General features: G+C 38.9%; 1 protein-coding gene across 1 annotated transcript in view; it reads left to right on the top strand.

Moving 5' to 3' along the window:
- Positions 1-20,849, top strand: part of Baz1b (bromodomain adjacent to zinc finger domain, 1B) — a gene marked incomplete at its 5' end in the record, with an annotated part of 57,301 nt that overhangs the window by 23,275 nt on the left and 13,177 nt on the right. The window contains 7 exon segments of the mRNA XM_013520577.1: positions 451-2,152; positions 5,596-5,734; positions 6,510-6,643; positions 10,385-10,487; positions 11,321-11,419; positions 14,338-14,515; positions 17,202-17,384. Of these exon segments, the coding sequence (XP_013376031.1) occupies positions 451-2,152; positions 5,596-5,734; positions 6,510-6,643; positions 10,385-10,487; positions 11,321-11,419; positions 14,338-14,515; positions 17,202-17,384 (2,538 nt within the window).

The following is a 20,849-nucleotide window of genomic DNA, read 5'->3' on the forward strand; positions in this document are numbered from 1 at the left end:
AGGCAAGTACTCATTTATACCCTACCCCAGAGTGTAGATTCTTTAATTAATTAATTTTTGTCTTTTTGGGGGGTTTTTTGTTTTTTGTTTTTTTGAGACAGGGTCTCGCTGTGCAGTTCAGGCTGACTTCAAACTCATTATGTAGCTGAGGCTGGCCTTGAACTTGCAGTGATCCTCCTGCTTCAGCCTCCTGAGTGCTGGCATTACAGGTGTGTGCTACCAGGCCTGGCTATGTTTGTCTTTAAATCTGGATATCAAGAGAATTTTGTATTGGTATAGGCAAAAACAGTTAATATCACATCTTTTTTTCTTCTTTTTCTGGGGATACAATGTCTGTGAAGAAAAATGAATGTGCAACTTTACCTAAGGAAGACAACCTTTAAAATAATTAAATATTACTTCTTTAAATGAATTTTTAAAGTTAATTTTGCTCCTGTTCTTAAATTCTAGTACATGACTCTGAACCCTTCTAATAAGAGGAAGAATACTGGATCCCCAGACAGGAAACCCTCAAAGAAATCTAAGACAGACAGTTCTTCTCTGAGTTCACCACTGAATCCCAAGTTATGGTGTCATGTACACTTGAAGAAATCATTGAATGGTTCACCACTCAAAATGAAGAACTCGAAGAACTCTAAGTCTCCAGAAGAACATCTGGAGGAGGTGATGAAGATGATGTCACCCAGTAAGCTCCATGCTAACTTTCACATTCCTAAGAAAGGCCCCCCTGCCAAGAAACCAGGGAAGCACAGTGACAAACCTTTGAAGGCAAAGGGCAGAAGCAAAGGCATTCTGAATGGACAGAAGTCCACAGGGAATTCTAAATCTCCCAAAAAGGGTTTAAAGACTCCTAAGACTAAAATGAAGCAGATGACTTTGTTGGATATGGCTAAAGGAACTCAGAAGATGACACGAGCCCCACGGAATTCTGGGGGTACGCCTCGGTCTTCTAGTAAACCTCACAAACACCTGCCTCCTGCTGCCCTACACCTGATTGCCTATTACAAGGAAAACAAAGACAGAGAAGACAAGAAGAGTGCCCTCTCTTGTGTTATCTCTAAGACAGCCCGCCTTCTCTCTAGTGAAGATCGAGCTCGTCTCCCAGAGGAATTGAGAACTATTGTTCAGAAACGCTATGAGCTTCTAGAGCATAGAAAGAGGTGGGCCTCTATGTCTGAAGAGCAGCGGAAAGAATACTTGAAAAAGAAACGACAGGAGCTGAAAGAAAAGTTAAAGGAAAAAGCCAAAGAACGTAGACAGAAAGAAATGCTTGAAAAATTAGAAAAACAGAAGCGGTATGAGGACCAAGAGTTAGCTGGCAAAAATCTTCCAGCGTTTCGGTTGGTGGATACCCCTGAAGGGCTGCCCAACACCCTCTTTGGGGATGTGGCCCTGGTGGTGGAGTTCTTGAGCTGTTATTCCGGACTTCTCCTACCAGATGCTCAGTATCCCATTACTGCTGTGTCCCTCATGGAAGCCCTGAGTGCAGAGAAGGGTGGCTTTTTGTACCTGAACAGAGTGTTGGTCATCTTGCTGCAGACCTTACTACAAGATGAAATAGCAGAAGACTATGGTGAATTGGGGATGAAGCTGTCAGAAATCCCTCTCACTCTGCATTCTGTTTCAGAGCTGGTGCGGCTCTGCTTGCGCAGATCTGATGCCCAGGAGGAAAGTGAGGGTTCAGACACAGATGACAATAAAGATTCAGCGCCCTTTGAGGACAATGAGGTGCAAGATGAGTTCCTAGAGAAGCTGGAGACCTCTGAATTTTTTGAGCTAACATCAGAGGAAAAGCTACGGATCTTGACAGCGCTGTGCCACCGGATCCTCATGACATACTCGGTCCAGGACCACATGGAGACCAGACAGCAGATGTCTGCAGAGTTGTGGAAGGAGCGACTTGCTGTGTTAAAGGAGGAGAATGATAAGAAGAGAGCAGAGAAACAGAAACGGAAAGAAATGGAAGCCAGAAATAAAGAAAATGGCAAGGAGGAGAATGGATTAGGCAAAACTGATAGGAAAAAAGAAATTGTAAAGTTTGAGCCCCAGGTGGATATGGAAGCTGAAGATATGATTAGTGCTGTGAAGAGCAGAAGACTGCTTGCCCTGCAAGCTAAGAGGGAACGGGAAATCCAGGAAAGAGAAATGAAAGGTAAAATTTTATGCTAAGAGGAAAGAGGGAAGCCCTTTAGAAGACAGTAAAAGAACACCACAGTAATGATCGGGTCTTATGTTTGTCTTAACTAGTCATACAGTTATTTCTGTAATAGCCCAGCACTGACTAGGTTTTATTTATTTGAGTGACTGTGTGTGTGTGTGTGTGGCAGGGGGTGCTGGGGTTTGAAATTGGGGTGTTGCTTAAGGTAGGCAAGTGCTCTTACCAGTGAGCTACATACAGCCCCAGCCCTATGGTATGTTTTAGAAATGTTCAGCATGGATTTTTGCAGTTAACGATAGATTAATTTGATGCTGGAGTCTTAGTAAAGGACCAAACCCACATACACTTTTAAAAAAGTATATGTATATAATTATTTATATACACACACACAATCTATATGTGCAGTCATTGCCATAGACTTTTTTTTTTTTTTGAGATCGATTCTTGCTGTGTATTCCAGTCCAGCCTTAAAACTCACTGTGTTGCCCAGGTTGGCCTTGAACTTGGCAGCAATCCTCCCTGCCTCAGCCTCCTAAGTGCTGAGATTACAAGTGTGCACCACCATGCCTGGCTCCCACAAACAGTTTTATAACATTTCCATCACCCCCAAAATAAATCCCCACTACCTCATCCACCCATCTGACCTAGCCCTAGGTCATCACCACCAGTCCACATGCTATTAATTTGCCTAGACATTTCCTAAGATGGAATCATATGATAAATTTATAGTTTTTTGTGACAAGTTTCTTTCGGGTTGCATTTTCTGAGGTTGAACCCTGCTCTAGTCTATAAAACAATATGGTATGTGAAAGAGGCAAATCCCAGGAGGCTACCTCTGTGTACTTCTACATTTTGTCATCCCCAAAGAAGCCCTGAGTGTCACTTACTCTTTTTGGCTTTAGCCCCTTGGGGTCAGCTACCAGTGTATTTAGTGGATTTACGTAGCCTGGATATTTCTTACAAATGGAATCATACAATTTGTGGCTTTTCATTTCTGAGTTCTTCCGGTTAGCATCATGGTTTCAAAGTTTGTCCATGTTATAACATGTATTGGTGTTTTGTTCTTTTGGGGACAGAATAATACTCTGTTGTTTGGCCCTGTTTTGTTTGCTATTCATCAGTCAGTAAATACTGAAGTGGTTTCTGTTTTTGGCTGTATATGACTACTACTACTATAAACATTAGTGTAAAAAGTTTTGTGCAGGCGTGTATTTTCATTCTTTGGGGTACATAGGAATGGAATTCCTGAGTCAAGGAGTCATATTGAGAGCTTCCAGGATTTGAGGAACTTTCAAGATTCTGATTACATTCTTACCAGCACTTGTTATTGTTCATCTTTATGGTTATATCCATCTTAGTGGATGTGAGTTGTTATCTGATAGTAATTTTGATTTTCATTCCCTCCATGACTGATAATGCTAGGCATTTTTTCATGGTCTGTTGGCTATTTGTATCTTTTTGGAAAAATGTTAATTCAGATTTTTTGCCCATTATTAAATTGTCTTATTTATTTTTTTAGACAGGGTCTTGCTATATAGTTCAGCCTGGTCTTCATCTCACTATGTAGCCCAGGCTGGCCTTGAACACATGGCAATCCTTCTGCCTCAGCCTCCTGAGTGCTGGGATTACAGGCATATCTTTTTATTATGGCACTGTAAAATTTAACTTTAATTGGTAGATACAATTCCCTTTTATTAAATCATTAGATTTTTGGATTAATTTTGTAACAATTTTGAGAGCATCACAATCGTAATATTTTGTGTTCTGATCTATAAACATATTTTGCATGTGTATAGATCTGTTTAATTTCCGTTACTTCTTGTTACATTTATTCCATAATTTTAACTTCCATGATTTCTACTTTGCCATCCCCAATTCCCTATTTGTATGTCTTTTCTTCCACGTTCTTTCATTGGAAAACATAGCAAGACCTATCTCCCCAAAGGCATGCAGACATGGTGGCATATGCCTATAATCCCAGCACCCAAGAGGCTGAGGCACGAAGAGCGCCATTAGTGAGGCCAGTGTAGGCTACATAGTTAGTTCAGAGTCACTCTGAATTACATAGTGAGACCCTGTCTCAAAAAACCCCCTAAATTTGGTGTTACGATCCCTCCCCTAATGGGGACTCAAACCCAGTCTGCTCTCCCACAGAGCTACATCCCCAGCCCTTTTAATTTTGAGAGAGTCTTGCAAAGTTGTTCAGATTGGGCTAGAACTAGAAATCCTTCTGTGTCAGCATTCTGAGTGCAGGGATTACAGAGAGGCATGTGCCACCATGTCAGCATGCCTTTGTGGGGGGCGGAGTAGACAGGGTCTTGCTATGTTCTAGGCTGGTCTTAAACTTGTGGTCTTCCTGCCTATGCCTCCCAGAATGCTGATTTGATCTTCATTGTGGTTTACCCTAAGTTAATGTGTGTCTGTTTGTAGTGTTAGGAGAATGTTTTTCTTTAATTTGTCCATTACTCTTTTTATCATTACCTTTGTGATGTCTGTATAACTATTGTCGCAGACATAGTTCATCAGTCTAGAAGACTATTAGAGGTCATAAATTTTATGTTTATGTTTTTTGTCTTCTTTTTTTGAGACAGGGCTTTTGCTATGTAGTTCAAGGCTGGCCTTGAACTCATTATGTAGCCTATGCCGGGCTTGAACTCAGGCAATCCTCCTGCCTCAGCCTCCTGACTGCTGAGATTCAGGCATGCACCACCACACCTGGCCATGTTTTAATTTTTAAAGTAACATCTATTGACAGATGCCCTTTTCGTAGTTTCACCATATTGTAGCTGTTACCATCAGTAGAGGATCAAAGTTAAAAATTCCAGCATTGTAAACAGCAGTATTCTGTACCTTACAGTGGCAGAGTTTGTGACAATTAGAAACTTAAAAGTAACATTGGTGGGCTTTTTTTATTGTTGAAGGAAATTTCTCTCTGAATAGAATATACTCACAATGAAAAATCAGAAATGAATAGTAAGTTTTTTCTATCATTATTAGTAATAGCTTGCTGAATAATAATAGAAAAATGTTCTTCAGTGTTGATTTTTTTGAGTGCTGGGGTGTGAACTGGGATTTGCACAAATGCTTTACCACTGAGCTACACTACTACCCTCTAGTGATTATCCTTGTTCACACGTGCTTCTGAACCCTCGCCTTCTTAGTTTTTTGTCATCAAGGCTTTTGAAAAGAATTACTGTCATTCCTCAGTCCTAGGTAGGTTTTATCTTGGAATAGTTGTTTTATTAGCTTTTTCATCCTGATCTTTTTGAGGAGTCAGTGGCTGTGATGGGTAAGACTGAATGAAAATTTAAGGAATATAGGAGGACGAAATAGAAGTTGGCTGCCTCATATGTCATTGTGACAGAATTCAGAGAAGGAAACTTCAGGTTTGATGAACATCTCCTTTATGTGGGGTACTTCTTTTCAACCTTTGCCAGTGAAACTAGAACGGGAAGCCGAAGAAGAACGAATACGGAAGCACAAAGCTGCTGCTGAGAAGGCTTTCCAGGAAGGAATTGCCAGGGCAAAGCTAGTCATGCGTAGGACTCCTATTGGTACTGATCGAAATCATAATAGGTAAGTTACTAAATTTAATCTTTTTAATTTGTGGGACTGTTGTTACAGGTTAAGGAACTAAGAATAACCTTTCTTACTGAATTTTCAAGTTCTGTTTGAAAACATAATTGCTCATCACTCATTTTTTGACTTTTAACTGTGCCAAATGGCTAGGATTACAGAGCTCATTAAGACATGTTCCTTGGCAGGGGATGTAGGTCAATGCTAGAGTATTTGCCTAGTGTGTTTGAGGCCCTGCATTGCTCCCAAAAGACATGTTCTGGCCCTTAAAGATACTGCAAATCTGAGACAGACTTACGTGATAGACGGAATGTAATCCAAATTGAATTCTTTAAAAATGGTAATATATTTTAATGGAGTTTTGGGGGTCTTCTATGTAGAGTGTCATGTTATCAGGTTATATATATATAATTTTTTTTTTTCCCCCCCCTGGTACTGGGAATCGAACTCACAACCTTGCGCTTGCCAGGCAGGCGCTTTTTGCCGCTGAGCTAAATCCCCAGCCCCTGGTAATATATTTTAAATGTATACGTTGTGTGGAGCCTCAAGATAGAAAACTGTTAGAAATTAGGAATTTTAGACATCAAAAGAGTCTCATTCTAAAAGATTCCTGTTATGCTTTGCTCTGCCTTACAGTTTTTATCTGTCTGGAATTCTGAGCAAAGGAGAAGAGCTGTCAGCTGTGGTTATGAATGTTTTATCATACTCTGTAGTCATCTTCTCCAGCAAAGTCACCAACAGTGCTGATATATTAATACATGATTGTGATTTGTAGATACTGGCTCTTCTCAGATGAAGTTCCAGGATTGTTCATTGAGAAAGGCTGGGCACATGACAGCATTGATTACCGATTCAACCATCACCGCAAAGACCATGTGGACTCTCCTGATGAGGATTACTGTCCCCGCAGTAAGTACAATGTATCAGCTACAGATGCTCCTTTAGTTGGCAATGGCCTCATGTTCTGGTAAACCTTTTCTAAGTAGAAAATAGGGTAAAAATAAAAAATAGATTGAGTACACACAGCCTGCCAGACACCGGAAGCTCACAGCACAGTGCACTGGAGAGCATGAGTGTTTTTCGTCATGCGTGTGTGGGTGACTGGGAACCAGCTCCTGGCCGATGCTGCTCAGTGTTGCAAGAGTGTGGTACCACGTATTGCTGGCCTGGGAAAACAGCTGTTTTTACTGCATGTGTGCCGCTTTCCCACCATTGTGAAATTGAAAAATCTGAAGCTTATAGGCTGAATATTAAGAAGATCTTTTCTTGTGTCACCTTTTCTTTTGCAAAATTTCTTCATTGCCATTATGTAGATAATGTTTGATGTGGGTGGACCTGAATGCATAGAGAGAGGTCAGGGGCCAAGAAAGCAGCATTGTATGTCCTCTTTCTCTACTTGCAAAATTTATTTATTTGGTATTTAGGGAGTATCTCTTAAGTGCAAAGCAATTTTTAATGTGTATATGGGAAGTACAGTACCAGACAGATAATATCCTGAATGTCATTTAGCCTAAGTTCTAGTAAGAGGAAACAGCAAAATAGCAAGTACCTAACTAGAAATAAATGACTCAAAGATAGGTGTGAGATACTATCTGTAGTTCAGTTACTCATGAGGCTGAGACAGGAATATCACTTGAGACCCTAGAGTTTGGAGCCAGCCTCGGTGCCCTAGCAAGACCTCTCTGGTTTTTGTTTGTTTGTTTGTTTGTTTTTTCTTTTAATGGCTGGGAAGGGTTATAAAGGATACTGGTGAATTTTTTATCTGGGTTCTCGTAATATAGATATGTTTGGTTTTTAAAATAAATGCAAGTATGCACATCCTCTCTTGAATTATATACGATGAGTGTACTTCAAACTTTTTTTTTTAAATTTTTAAACATGAGATGCCAGTCTTGTGAACCTCAGTGTATTTTGATGTAGATGATTCCTTGTAGTGGGAACTGTCCCATACATTTTCTGTAGGGTATTGCCATATGTCTCTAGTCACTACCAAATGTCTCCTGGGAGGCAGCATTGTTCTGGTTAGGGCCACTGGATTAGTATAACCCAGTGAAAATTGTTTCTCACACGTTTTATCATATTATTTTTTAGAAGCCTTCATTTTTTAAGAAAATAATGCTTTATTTTGTTATATTTTTGGTGCTATGAATAAATTCAAGACCTTTTGCTTGCCAGGCAAGTGCTGTGCCGCTGAGCTATATCCCCGGCCCTCTGCTTCATTTTAGAGAAATTCCTAATCTAAACTTTAAATGTACAGAATTGTTACATAAGAAAATTTTTAAAATGTAGCCAAAATTTGAAGTTGGCTTGTTTGTTTATCTATCTTTTTGAGACAAGTTGTTGGTATGCAGTTCAGGTGGGCCTTGAGCTCACTTTGTAGCCCAAGCTGGTCTCAAACTTGCAGTAATCCTCCTGCCTCAGCTGCCTGAGTGTAGGGATTACAGGCATGCACCACCATGTCCAGCCAAAACTTCAAGTTTAATGTGTTCTCATGTTGAATTTTTATATTAAGTGCAGATTATGTTACCTTGCAGAGAAATGTAGTTTTAAATATCCAGTTGAGGGCAGAAGGGTTCACTGTGGAGTGAGGATCTTCAAACTTGGGAGAGATTCTGACTGGATGAAGAATTGTTTTACAGTGTGTTTCAAAACCTTCTAACAGTATTCAGAAATCAGGCCTAAATAATTATAGTCCTCTGGGAGAAGACTAGGTGGGTATCTAAATTTCTTTAGATCTTGAGTCTTAGAGCAGTGTTGACAAAACTTTTAGAGCTTTCCATAATATCAAACAGCTGCCTGTGGCACGCTTGCCGTAGGTTTGTCACCTCTGCCCTGAAGCATCCTGTTGGGTGTTCTAATTTTATGTTTTCTGGTTGCAAGAATGGAATGTCTCTTCAGAGTTAGCCAACTGAAAAGACTAAACAAGGTTACGTGTTAGCTGCTGCAGGTTAAGAGGAGAAGAATAGGGCCTGAGGAGAGAGCCAGCTTTAGTGTTAGTCCGGCTTATGATGCTCTAAAACAGGCTTTGATAAATCGGCTTACATTTTATCTATATTAAGGCTAACTACTACAGGGATAAATCTGTAGTAGTTTGTGTGCTCTTCTTATCTCTACTTCATCCAGGTACCTTTGTTCTTAATACTATATAAAAACCAAAACTGGGTGCAGTGGCACACACCTGTAATCCCAGCAGTTAGGAGGCAGAGGCAGAAGGATTGCTGTGTGTTCGAGGCCAGTCTTGAACAAAGTGAGACCCTGTCTCATAAAACAAAACAAACAACAACAACAGAAATCACATAAAAGGAATAAATTATTTGCTTTATTCCATCAACTCTTTCAGTTCTATGTTACAGTATTCTTAAGGTTTTAACTGTACAACTGGAGAGTAAATATTGATGCTTCTCAGTTTATGGTCAGCATTACTGCCTGATAAAATCATTAGAAATTAGAACTGTTGTGTGTTTTTTTAAAATTTATTTTAAAGAGGGCCTGGGGATTTAGCTCAGAGGCACAGCGCCTGCCTGGCAAACGCAAGGTCATGAGGTCGATTCGTGGTACCGGGGGAAAAAAAAACAAAACCAAAGAAAAAACCAAACAAACAGACAAAAAATTTATTTTAAAGGGAATAGTAAAAAAAAAAGGAATAGCAAAATGCAAACAAAACAAAGCAAGAACATTAAAATGATAAGGGGTTTCAAGCTAAATGATGGTAGTTAATAGTGGTTATATTACGTATTGTTGTCTTCAGTGAAGTTACTCAGATTACCAGTTGTAAGAATGGAAGATTGATCAGACCATTAAAGAGAATAAGAAAACAATAATTTTAAAAAACATTAGAGACAATACAGAGTTTCATTAGACCAAGATGGTAGGAATTCACCAATGGTTGTTATATGGCATATTGTCTTTATATCCGTTGCTCAGATTACCAGATATAAGCATGCAAAATTGGTCAAAGTATAAAAAAAAAAAAATTAAGCTTTAACTGTTCCTTTCAGTAATCCACCAGACATTAGCAGTACAGTTATCTCAGCTATAATGCCTTAGTTCTTTTTCTTCTTTCCCCCATCCCAGTTGTTCCTTCCTTTGAGCAATTTCTTTCCCTTTCATATTATCTATTGTACATTTTGTGTTTTATTTATTCTTTCAAAACTGTTGCATGTTAAAAATGCATTTAATAGCCAGGTTTGGTGGTGCTTACTTGTAATCACAGCTCTTGGAAGTCTAATAAGGCAAGAGGATCACTGAGTTTGAGGGCGGCCTGAGCTACATAGTGAGTTCAGCAGAGTGAGTTCACGGTCAGCCTCAACTACATAGTGAGGCCTTGTCGCAAAAGCAAAACAAAAAAACAACAATTTAAAAACTCAGTGGCATGGCTTAGGAGCATAGCAGTACACTGTAAAGTGTAACTCTAGGAAAAAATAAAATTTGAAGTAGTGTTTCTACAGATGGATATCACTTTTGTACCCCATAAAGTCAAAAAAGGTTAAGTCGAACCATCATGGTACATAAGCATTTACTGTGCATGTCATGTTTAGCAGGCAGCCTTTGTGTTACTCGCTGTTGGATTTGGCACTGAGTGCTGGTTAGGTTTGAAACTAGGAATTGAGCATTGATTATATTACAATTTAATGTTTACATTTTTCTTAGGTAAGAAAGCAAACGTAGGCAAAAATGCAAGCATGAACGCACATCGATCAGCACTAGAAATTGCTGTGGAGACCACCATCCCCAAACAAGGACAGAACCTATGGTAATGTGAGCATTCGCCTGGTAGCTCGCTCTTTTTCCTTGAGGAAGAAAATATTTAATACTATGACTATCTGTTAGGGACATTTTGTGTTACACTGATTTCTTGTATATCAACACTCATTGCTTTTTGTATATCAAAGCTCTAGTTTTTTTGATAAGTAGTACTTGTTTTATTCAAGGCTTGGAATTTGATTTTTTCCCTCTAATATAATAATATAGGTCTTACATAGCAGTAGAAATGCTCTTAAAGCTATTTGGCAATAGAAGTATTTAGAATTTTTCTGAATTAAATTTTATTAAAATTTATTCATAGTAACAGTTATTCATACCTTATACATCTAATTGAAAATAAATTTGATTAGATTTTATTAATGGAAGGATAAAATTGTATACGTAGCCATTAGTTTTCCTTTTTTAAAAACCATTTGTCTTTGGTTTTGGGTAAGGGTTAGGTTTTAAAGACATATGCACAAGTGTGGTGGGTTTTTTTTTTTTTTTTTTTTGGTACTGGGGATCAAACTCAGGACCTTGTGCTTGCCAGGCAGGCGCTTGTGCCGCTGAGCTGTATCTCTGGCCTTGCACATGTGTTTTTATTAACTTTATAAAATTTGTCTTATTATTTATTGTAGTAGGAAACATTGACTGCAGTATGCTAGGATAAAGCTAACTTTAGGTCTCTTGGAAACAGTAAATTATCTTGATTATAGATCTTAGACTCTGCACAGATTTGGTGTTCTACTTTTCTGTCTCCTGTTAGCAGCTCTAGACCCCTTACTCAGTGTTTGATTTAGATTGTTCTTCAGAGTTGTAATCCCTTTTTTTGTTTCTCTACAGGTTTTTATGTGATAGTCAGAAGGAGCTAGATGAGTTGCTGAACTGTCTTCATCCTCAGGGAATAAGAGAAAGTCAACTTAAAGAGAAACTAGAGAAGAGGTAGGATTGTTATCTTACTTCTGCTGAGTGAGAAAAGCTGAACATAAAATACCACACATTACATGGTAACATTTACGAAAAACCCAGAATTACACAACTACAGAGAAAGCAGATTTTGGTTGCCAGTGGAGGGGGAGAGTTGGGAACAGTGGCTGCTAACGGGTATGGGGTCTCTGGGAGTGGTGGAAATGTGTTGGAGCTAGATAGTTGTGATGACTTCATAACATAAAAATCCCATGAAGATTTGCTTTAAAATGGTGACTTTTATGTCATTTGTATTGTATCTTTAAAAAATAATAAAACCCTTGTTTATCTACAAAATAGCTTCCACTCCAAATAGATTTTTTTCCCCCCCTCTGGTACCGGGGGTCTAACTCACGACCTTGTGCTTGCCAGGCAGGGGCTTATGCCACTGAGCTATATCCCTAGCCCTCCAAATAGATTTTTTAAGTGCAACTTCTTTACATTGTTTCTGTCAAAAGCTAATACAAGATTTTGGGGTAAACCTGCCTCTAGTTTCATTTTCATGGCTGAATTTAGTTTTGATTGAAGAGAAAATAATACCATTAGTATATCCTTTGCAACACCAGTAGACTTTTATAGTGAATGGTAATAGATACATCATACTGATTTTATGCCTCTGTTTAATGTGTATGTTAATTAGTATTATATTGAAAATTATGTGGTGGTTCTTTTTGTTTTGTTTTTTGTCTTTTTGAGACAGGGTTTTGCTGTGCAATTCAGGCTGGTCTTTAGCTCACTTTGTAGCCCAGGCTGGCCTTGAACTTACTGGCCTTTAGCTCACTTTGTAGCCCAGGCAGGCAGTCCTCCTGCCTCCCCAAGTGCTAGGATTATAGGCGTGCACTACCATACCAGGCCATAATCATGTTATCTTAATACAGATGTGTCTAGGCAGATTTAAGAAAGATAAAAGAAAATGTCAATAGATTCACCCATGATGGAATACAGATCTAGTCGCTAGACATGATGGCACACACCTGTATAATCCTAGGACTTCTGGAGGGTGAGGCAAGAGGATCACCATGTTCCAGCCCAGCCTGGCAAATTAGCAAGACCCTATCTCAAAATAAAGTAAAAAGGGCTGGGGATGTAGCTCAGTACAAGGCCCAGGATTCAGTCCCCAGTGCCAACACCAGAAAAAGAGAATACATAATTACATTTTTCCCCTTTGGACATGACATTTGATAGGTATATGTTACAGATGGACAGGACCTTTTCTAGACCATTTTTTTGAAAAGCCCTTATGGGTTAGTGTTCTTTTCTCTTTTCTCATTTTTTTCTTTTCTTTTCTTTTCTTTTCTTTTCTTTTCTTTTCTTTTCTTTTTTTCTTTTCTTTTCTTTTCTCTCTGGCTTGATTTTGAACTTTTTAAAGGCTATCAAGCAGTTTGGGATTTACTGTCCTTTACTAAAGTGCCATCTGGTGCATATTTATAAGAAAATATATAAAATGATGAAGGATATAACTAACAGCGTGACTGAAAGGATACTAGGGCAATTAGAAACAAAGTTTCTATTCATTAAACATTTATAAAATAATCATGTAGTCACAGTAACAGTTGCAACAAATTTTTTATTTTTTTAAATTTTTGGGTCTTGCTTTGTAGTATAGGCTGGTCTTGAGCTCACTGTGTAGCCCAGGCTGACCTCAAACTCATGGCAATCCTCCTACCTCAGCCTCCCAAGTGCTAGGATTACAGGTGTGCACCATCAATAATAAATAAATTTTAAATGTAGATTTACTTTTGGGGAAAGAAGTATACCTCAGTGGTAGAGTGCTTGCCTAGCTCCAAGCCCCAGACTTCAGTCCCCAGAAATAAAGAAACCACCAGAAAGAAAAAGAAACCTATAAGATACATTCTCTAGTCAGATTGCACTGAAATTAGAAATACATTATATAATGGAGACTATAAAGATCTTAACTGCTACCAACTTAAATGTATTCTTAGGTATGACTTAGATTGAAGGAAAATTATATAGAATCTGGAATCCTTTATAAGAAAGCCAGTCGCCTGAGTATAGTGAGGCAGGGGGATCACACATTCAAGACCAGCCTCAGCAGTTTAGCAGCATGGGAAGATCCTATCTCAAAATAAGAAAAGGGCTGGGGATATTGCTCAGTGTGAAGGCTCTTGGTTCAATCTGTAGTGCTGAAAAATAAAAAACATAAAACAGTGGGACATGGTGGAGTTATATTCAGAGGAAAATAATGTTAGAAACCTTTATTATAAAAAAGAAAAAGGAAATTTATATTCATCTAAAATGCTGCTGAGCTTTAGTTTTCATTTGTAGGAAACCATGATAGTCTGTGGTCTGCGCTGGGTGGAGAGTCTTAGAGGAGTCAGTCTCTATTGTTGGACCCTCAAATAATTCATTTTTACTGTGAGAGTAAACTGTTCTGAAGGTGGTTGTTCAGGTTTTCCACTTAAACTCACATTTCTTAATGTTGCAATGAGTCCTGAGCTGACAACTTAAAGTTGTCCCAGCAACTTCTTGTGACTAACAAATGCAGGTTCTCTGGAAGAACACAGCTTCAAACAAGGCCTCCCAACAGTTTCTGGAGGCAAAACTCTAGGAACCTCGTGGTTAAAAAGAAAATAACACAAAATATATAAAGAAACAAGGCATTGTGAATAAGAATTAGGGAAAGCAATATTTGCTAGATGCTGGAATTATCAGATACAAAATAAGTTTTAGAATGAAGCAAGAAATAAGAGAAATTTGAAATTTTATACAGGAAACATTAGACTACTAAGAAATACCAAGGAGAAATTAAAAAATACCTAAATGAGTCTTCTAGAGTTAAAACATTCAAGTAATTGAAATTTAAAGAACACTTTCAAAAGTTTTTATATTTTCTCTTTTCCTTTGCAAATGCTCCCGCCCCCCAATTCTTCTAGGTACCAAGATATTATCCACTCTATTCATCTGGCTCGGAAGCCTAATTTAGGTCTGAAATCCTGTGATGGCAACCAGGAACTTTTAAACTTCCTGCGGAGTGATCTCATTGAAGTTGCAACAAGGTTACAGAAAGGAGGACTTGGATATGTAGAAGAAACTTCAGAATTTGAAGCCCGGGTAAGAATACAAGAAAACTTAGGAAATTGGCACTCGTGGGAACTCAATTTGAAATTGTTCCTTGGCACTATTGGACTTCTCAGGATAACTCTAGAAATGATATATTTGATTTTTGTCTTCAAAGGTGTAGATCTAGAAATTCTTTATGTACATAGATTTTTTCCCCCTTTTTATCTTTGGCTGATGATCAAAAAAAAATCTAGTAGTTGGCTCAAAACTTTTGTTTAAAAAAAAAACTTACCAATTCCTTTGAATGAAAACTAATGGTCAAACCATTGTCATAACATCATTTAACGTATCTTTCCTTATGATGGCTATGCCTTAAAGTGTGACATGGTTGTGCATACTGCTTTTAACCATTCTGTACACCCAGTTACCTCAGGAGTTGTTTTATGTTGAACATCAATCATAACATTAAGTGGCCTGCATTTAAGGCCCATGTGTAGCCCTGCCATTTATTGCTCAGAAAGACCTTTACCAGTGATGGCGAACCTTTTAGACCTTTCAGTGTTAACAAGCAGCCGGCTGTGGGATGCGTGCCACAAGTTCGCCATCACTCATATAGGTGAAACTCTGAAGAGACCCCAATTCCTACATTAGATAGGTTTCGGTATCAAAGCAGAAGAGGAGATTGGAAAAGCTGGGTGTGGTGGCGCACGTCTGTAATCCCAGCATTTGAGAGGCTGAGGCAGGAGGATTATTGTGAGTTTGAGACCAGCCTGAGCTGCAAAGTGAGTTCAAGCCCAGCCTGAACTGCATGGTGAGACCCTGTCTCAGAAAGACCCCCCCCGTCCCCCCCCCAAAAAAGAAGATAGCAAAATATTATCCATCAGTGATTAAAGTATTTTTTTAATTTTAAATCATAAAGCCCATATAATCCCAGACATTAATGTCTGTGGATCTTTTCACATTAGCCCTCTTTCATCTGCATCCACAACTAACCTTGATGGAAAATATTCCAGAAAAAATGACAGCTGTATTGAGCATGTACAGACTTTTTTTTTAACCTTGTTCATTATTCCTTAAGCATTACATTTAATAAACTATTTACATAGCACTTACATTGTACTACAGTGATTTTGGGGGGGGCGGGGGTTACTGGTAACTGAACTCAGGACCTTGTGCTTGCCAGGAAGGTGCTTGTGCCACTGAGCTATATCCCCGGCCGCACTTACATTGTATTAGGTATAAGTCATCTAGAGCTTATTTGACATATGTAGAAGGATGTGTATAGGTTATATGGAAGTACTGTGCCATTTTATATAAGGGACTCAGATGTCATGGGTATTGATATGGGTGTGGGATGGGGTTGTGTTCAGGAACCAGTCCCATGCAGATGTTGAGAGGTGCCCATTTATACCCATTTTGGCGTGTGTATTCTTCTGAGGGGATGTTTTTAAGACAGGGTCTTGCTATGTAATCCACACACTGGCCTCAAATTCAGGATCCTGCTGCCTCAGCTTCTCAAGGGTTGGGATTACAGGTCTGCATTACCATGCCTGGCCTTCTTTTTGTTTTTTGTTTTTGTTTAAATGGTTCTCTGTGTCATCCAGGTTGGCCTTGAAGTCTCAGTTCTCATACCTTAGCTGACTAAGTTGCTAGGATTATAAATGCATGTCACTACTCCAAGCTTTCTGGCGTGTGTGTTCTTACAGTTGTGTGCTTGTTCTGAACATTGGGTCTTTTTCCTCACTTTCTCTAGTTATAAGTAGTTTTAATCTCTTATATAGTCTGTGTCTCTTCTTAGAATTAGCAAATTATATATAACATCTTGTATATGAAAGTTTTTTCTTTTTAATTAGCCTAGCAGTAAATTCTTCATACATTTCCTAGAAAAACAGATTTAAATTTTTGTTTTTATGATTTTTTTTTTTTTTTTGAAAAATCGATCCCAAATGATTTTGCCAGCTTCAGATGTCACACATTTAGTTTTTTGTGTAGCAGATACTTGTCAGTTGCTTGTACTAAGCTTAACACTGGCTTACATCTTGACTGGCATAGGATTTATTCATGTTTATGGCCACAAAAATGGTATTTCTTAATTGGCATGCCTTGTGTGACTGATCATAGTATGTAGTGTTTACAAACATGATTTTGATGAAGAGATTTGGCTACCATTTTTCTCATCCATAAAATAGATGCCAGGCTTAAAGGAGATCAAATATGTAAATCATGTTACCTGACAGGAGGGCAGGAAGTTTTGATATTCCTCAGCTTGTCTTTGCATTAAGACCATAGTTCACCCATAATAGGTAATTGGCAATTGTTGGACAGTCTGAAGTAGATGAAATTTTAGCATACTGGGTAACTTCCCAAAGTAGTGGAAATTTCTGGAAGTAGCTACTTGTCTTTTTGTTTTTTTCTTCTTTGTTTTATTTTATTTGGCTTTTTGAGACAAGGTCTCACTGCAGTTCAGGCTGTCTTGAACTCACTTTGTAGCCCAGGCTGGCCTTGAACTCACAGTGATTGTCCTGCCTTGGCCTCAGTGCTGGGATTACAGATGTGTGCGACCATGCCCAGCGGTCAGCTACTTCTAAAGTACATCCGGTATACTAAGGAACCACAGGTATATCATGTCATGTGGCCCTTTTGATACTTGAATCTAAGTCAATTTGAATTTAAAGACGGACTTCTTACATCTTTTCTTTGGCCTTCTTTTAACAGAGTTTTTAAATAATTTCCTTAGGTCATTTCATTGGAGAAACTGAAGGATTTTGGTGAGTGTGTCATTGCCCTTCAGGCCAGTGTCATCAAGAAATTTCTTCAAGGCTTCATGGCTCCCAAGCAAAAGAGAAGAAAACTCCAAAGTGAAGATTCAGCCAAAACTGAGGAAGTGGATGAAGAGAAAAAAATGGCAGAAGAAGAAAAGGTATTTAGCTTTGAACATTTACAGCAATGCCACAGTTCACAGAGAAGAGTTGGCAGAGATTTAGTTCCATTCGCAAGCTGCATCGAGTGACAAACACGATCATAGCCATCTCCCCCATATAGCTACAAACATAGCCATCTTCCCCAAAATTGTGAAATGATGTTTTGTAAAATAAGATATCACCGTAGTTTTATTATTGTGTAGGAGAATGTAATTTGCTTTTAAAGCAGTCTGACCTTGTCCTTTCAGCTACTTGTAAGCACTGTGTTCTGAGTCTGTTGTTCCTGGTTGGTTGGTGGGGTGGGTGGGTGTTGAGATAGTCTTGCTATGTATTTCAGGCTGTCCTTGATCTCACTGTGTAGTCCAGGCTGGCCCCGAACTCAGGGCAGTCCTCCCAAATGCTAGAATTACAAGCATATATCACCACGCCCAGGTGTTCCTGTTTTTGATAAACTGGTCAATTCTATGAGGTTTGTGGTTTTCAAATTGGTCTGTGGAGCAGAGGTACAGAGTGGGTATAACCCCCGCTTCCCAGAGTTCAGTTCTCTTCTATATAAAGGTGTGGTGGTTGTTTTTGAATGTTTTAAAAATTGCAGTAAAATGCACATAATGTAGAATTTATCATTTTATGTGTACAGTTTAGATTCATACTGCTATACATACATCACTACCATCCATTTCTAGAATTTTTTCCATCTTTCCAGCCTGAAACTGCATACACTAAACATGAATTCTCCATTTCCTCCTCCCCTTAGCGACCCTTAGTGACCACCATTCTCTCTCTGAATTTGACTGCAGTTGGTTCCTCATAGAAGTGGAATTGTGTCCTCAAGACTCATGCACGGGGCTGGGTATATAGCTCAGTGGCATAAGTGCCTGCTTGGCACATTATTCTGGTGTGAGACTCAAATTCTCTAGTGTACAATGCTTAAATGAAGTTAACTCCTAGTTAGAGATAGACATAACAAATCAAAAAGGAAGAATCACATATGCTTTCACTGTCAGTTCCTTTGATTCAGCCTAGGAAAGCCAATCATCCTTAGGAATTATGAAAACCCTCAATTTACAGCTAGTATGGTAGTAACCTGGGACAGGCATCTGGAGGGCAATCTTGTGAGACTGAGTCCTTGACTTGTGGAATTTGACACAAATGCCACTAAAGAGCAGAGCAGAGCAGAAAGTGCCTGATGTGAGCTTAGTAGCACAGTGCACAGTAAGCCCCTGGGTGTTTCCCACTTGTGATTAGCTAGCTGCCTGGGAGCTGTGGCTTGCAGGTCTTACCAGCAGCATCAGAGAGTATTGTTGTGTATTATGAGCCTGGAGAGAGGTCCAGTTTTGAAGTCTTCCTTGTATGCACTGTAGCATTTTCACACTACCTTAAGGTCTGAACATTGAAAGTTGAATCACTGTTAAGTCAGGGGTCATCTGTGTCAATGAACAGTGCTTGGCCAACGCCTGTTAAAGGAAATTTCTCAAAGGAGGTGACAGAGAAGCTGAGTTTTAAAGAATAAGTGGGAATTAATCAGGTTGTGGTAGAAGTGGCATAGGTCTTTTCAGTTTGAACTGAAATTGGCGTCTTTGTCACTGACAGCTGGTTCTAGTTTGTTCTTCCAGTTTACACAGAATGAGCCTTTTCTCTTTACTAAAACACCTCAAATATTTATACATAGTCATCATCCTCCCTCCCTATTCTTTCTGAGGCCACAAGTGATGGTTTACATAGGAAAGATAATTTTGGGTAAGAGGCAGCAGAAAAGAATACAGTTAGGCTAGATAAACATTTAATTCAATTTAGGGACCTCACAGGTATGTTGTTATCTTCCTGGGATAAATTTTCACCTTTCTGTATTCCTTTTAATGGCTGCTTACCATAGGCAACCTTCTAGACAGATATCGAAGATACTAGATCTAAGATGCTAGGTGGGTGTCTAGTCCCCTTTTATCACTGGGTGGTTGTCATCTTGCTGAATGCTGTCTGGGCTTTATTTTTAACTTAGTTCTATACAAAGAATCTTTCCTTTTTCTTTTCTTTTTTTTTTTTTGTCTTTTTAAGACAGGGTCTCGCTATGCAGTTCAGGCTGGCCTTGAGTTCACTTCATAAAAAGAATCTTGATATGTCTTTCCAAGAGGGCCATCTTTCCTCGCTGTTTCTTTTCCTCTGATGTTTTCCTCTGAGTGCTAACTAGTACGTGTAGAGTTCTCATTAAGCTCTTTTTGAGTACTAGGAGAAAGCAGTCCTCCAGGGAGGTGAGCTCTGCTTGTCAGAGCAGATTTGTTCTTTAGCTTAGGTGGGAAAATCTGCCACCCTGCCTCCCCAGGTTTAGACAGCACAGAAGCAGAAAGCCAGAGAGCTTCTGAAAGTCAGTCTGACAGTGTCGAGCTCGCGCCAATGTTCTGCGTGAACATGGCGTCGTGCCCCACAGTTCCCCACCACGGGGCACCTTCACTCCAGCTCGGAAATTTTCCACTGTCCTTTGCTTTGAAAGTTTCCACTTAGCAAGGGCCAAGGTTTTCTCAGCTGGCACTAGGCTATTGCATGAGTTTATGTCAGTCTCTAATGTGGGCTCCAGTTTCCTTATTTATAATAGTTTGTCTTTCCAGTCATTTTATGATAATAGATTATCTTAAGTATTTAAGGTTACTTTGTTTATTTGAATTAAATGGGAAAGATAATTATAATTTGACAAAATGTTGGATTTTGTTTGGCTCTCATTTACTTTGGTTGCGTTTGTCCAAAGTTACCTATTTTTTCCATATTATTTTTAATTTAATTTAATTTAGTGTTTTAATTGTACAGACTTCTGGGGTACAGTGTGGTAATTCAGCACATGTATATAGCATATAATCAGAGTAGTTAGCATTTCCATCTCCTTACATATTTAGAAATTAACCCAGTCATTGTGCATATTGTGGCGTACTGTTGATATTTCAAAAAATGAATGCCTTATGAATTTGCTTCTCATTCTTTTATAGGCACCATGTGAATCTTGTGTATCCTTTCCATTTTGGAAGGCAGCAGGCACTTGGTTTTCTGTTTTGAATTGTCTGTTGTAGAAGACTGATACAAAGCCTTGGTACATCCCTCCCAAGGAAGGATGATTGGCTTTCCTAGGCTGAATCAAAGGAACTGACAGTGAAAGCATATGTGATTCTTCCTTTTTGATTTGTTATGTCTATCTCTAACTAGGAGTTAACTTCATTTAAGCATTGTACACTAGAGAATTTGAGTCTCACACCAGAATAATGTATCTAGGCTCCCAACAGCATGCAGGGCACAAGGTTGTTACTGGGTGCCATCAGGGTTAAGGTTGCCAGTATTTGTTTTTAAAAACACTGCCTTGAATGTAGATTTTCAAAAGTTTTTATTTTCTTTTGGTTTGTATTTTTGAAACAGGATCTCACTTTGTAGCCCAGGCTGACCTTCGGCTCATTCATGTTCCTTCTCCCTAGTCACCCAAGTGCTGC

Source organism: Chinchilla lanigera, unplaced genomic scaffold (genome assembly GCF_000276665.1).
Source record: "Chinchilla lanigera isolate Chin_1 unplaced genomic scaffold, ChiLan1.0 scaffold00055, whole genome shotgun sequence".
Classification (NCBI taxonomy): Eukaryota; Metazoa; Chordata; class Mammalia; order Rodentia; family Chinchillidae; genus Chinchilla; species Chinchilla lanigera.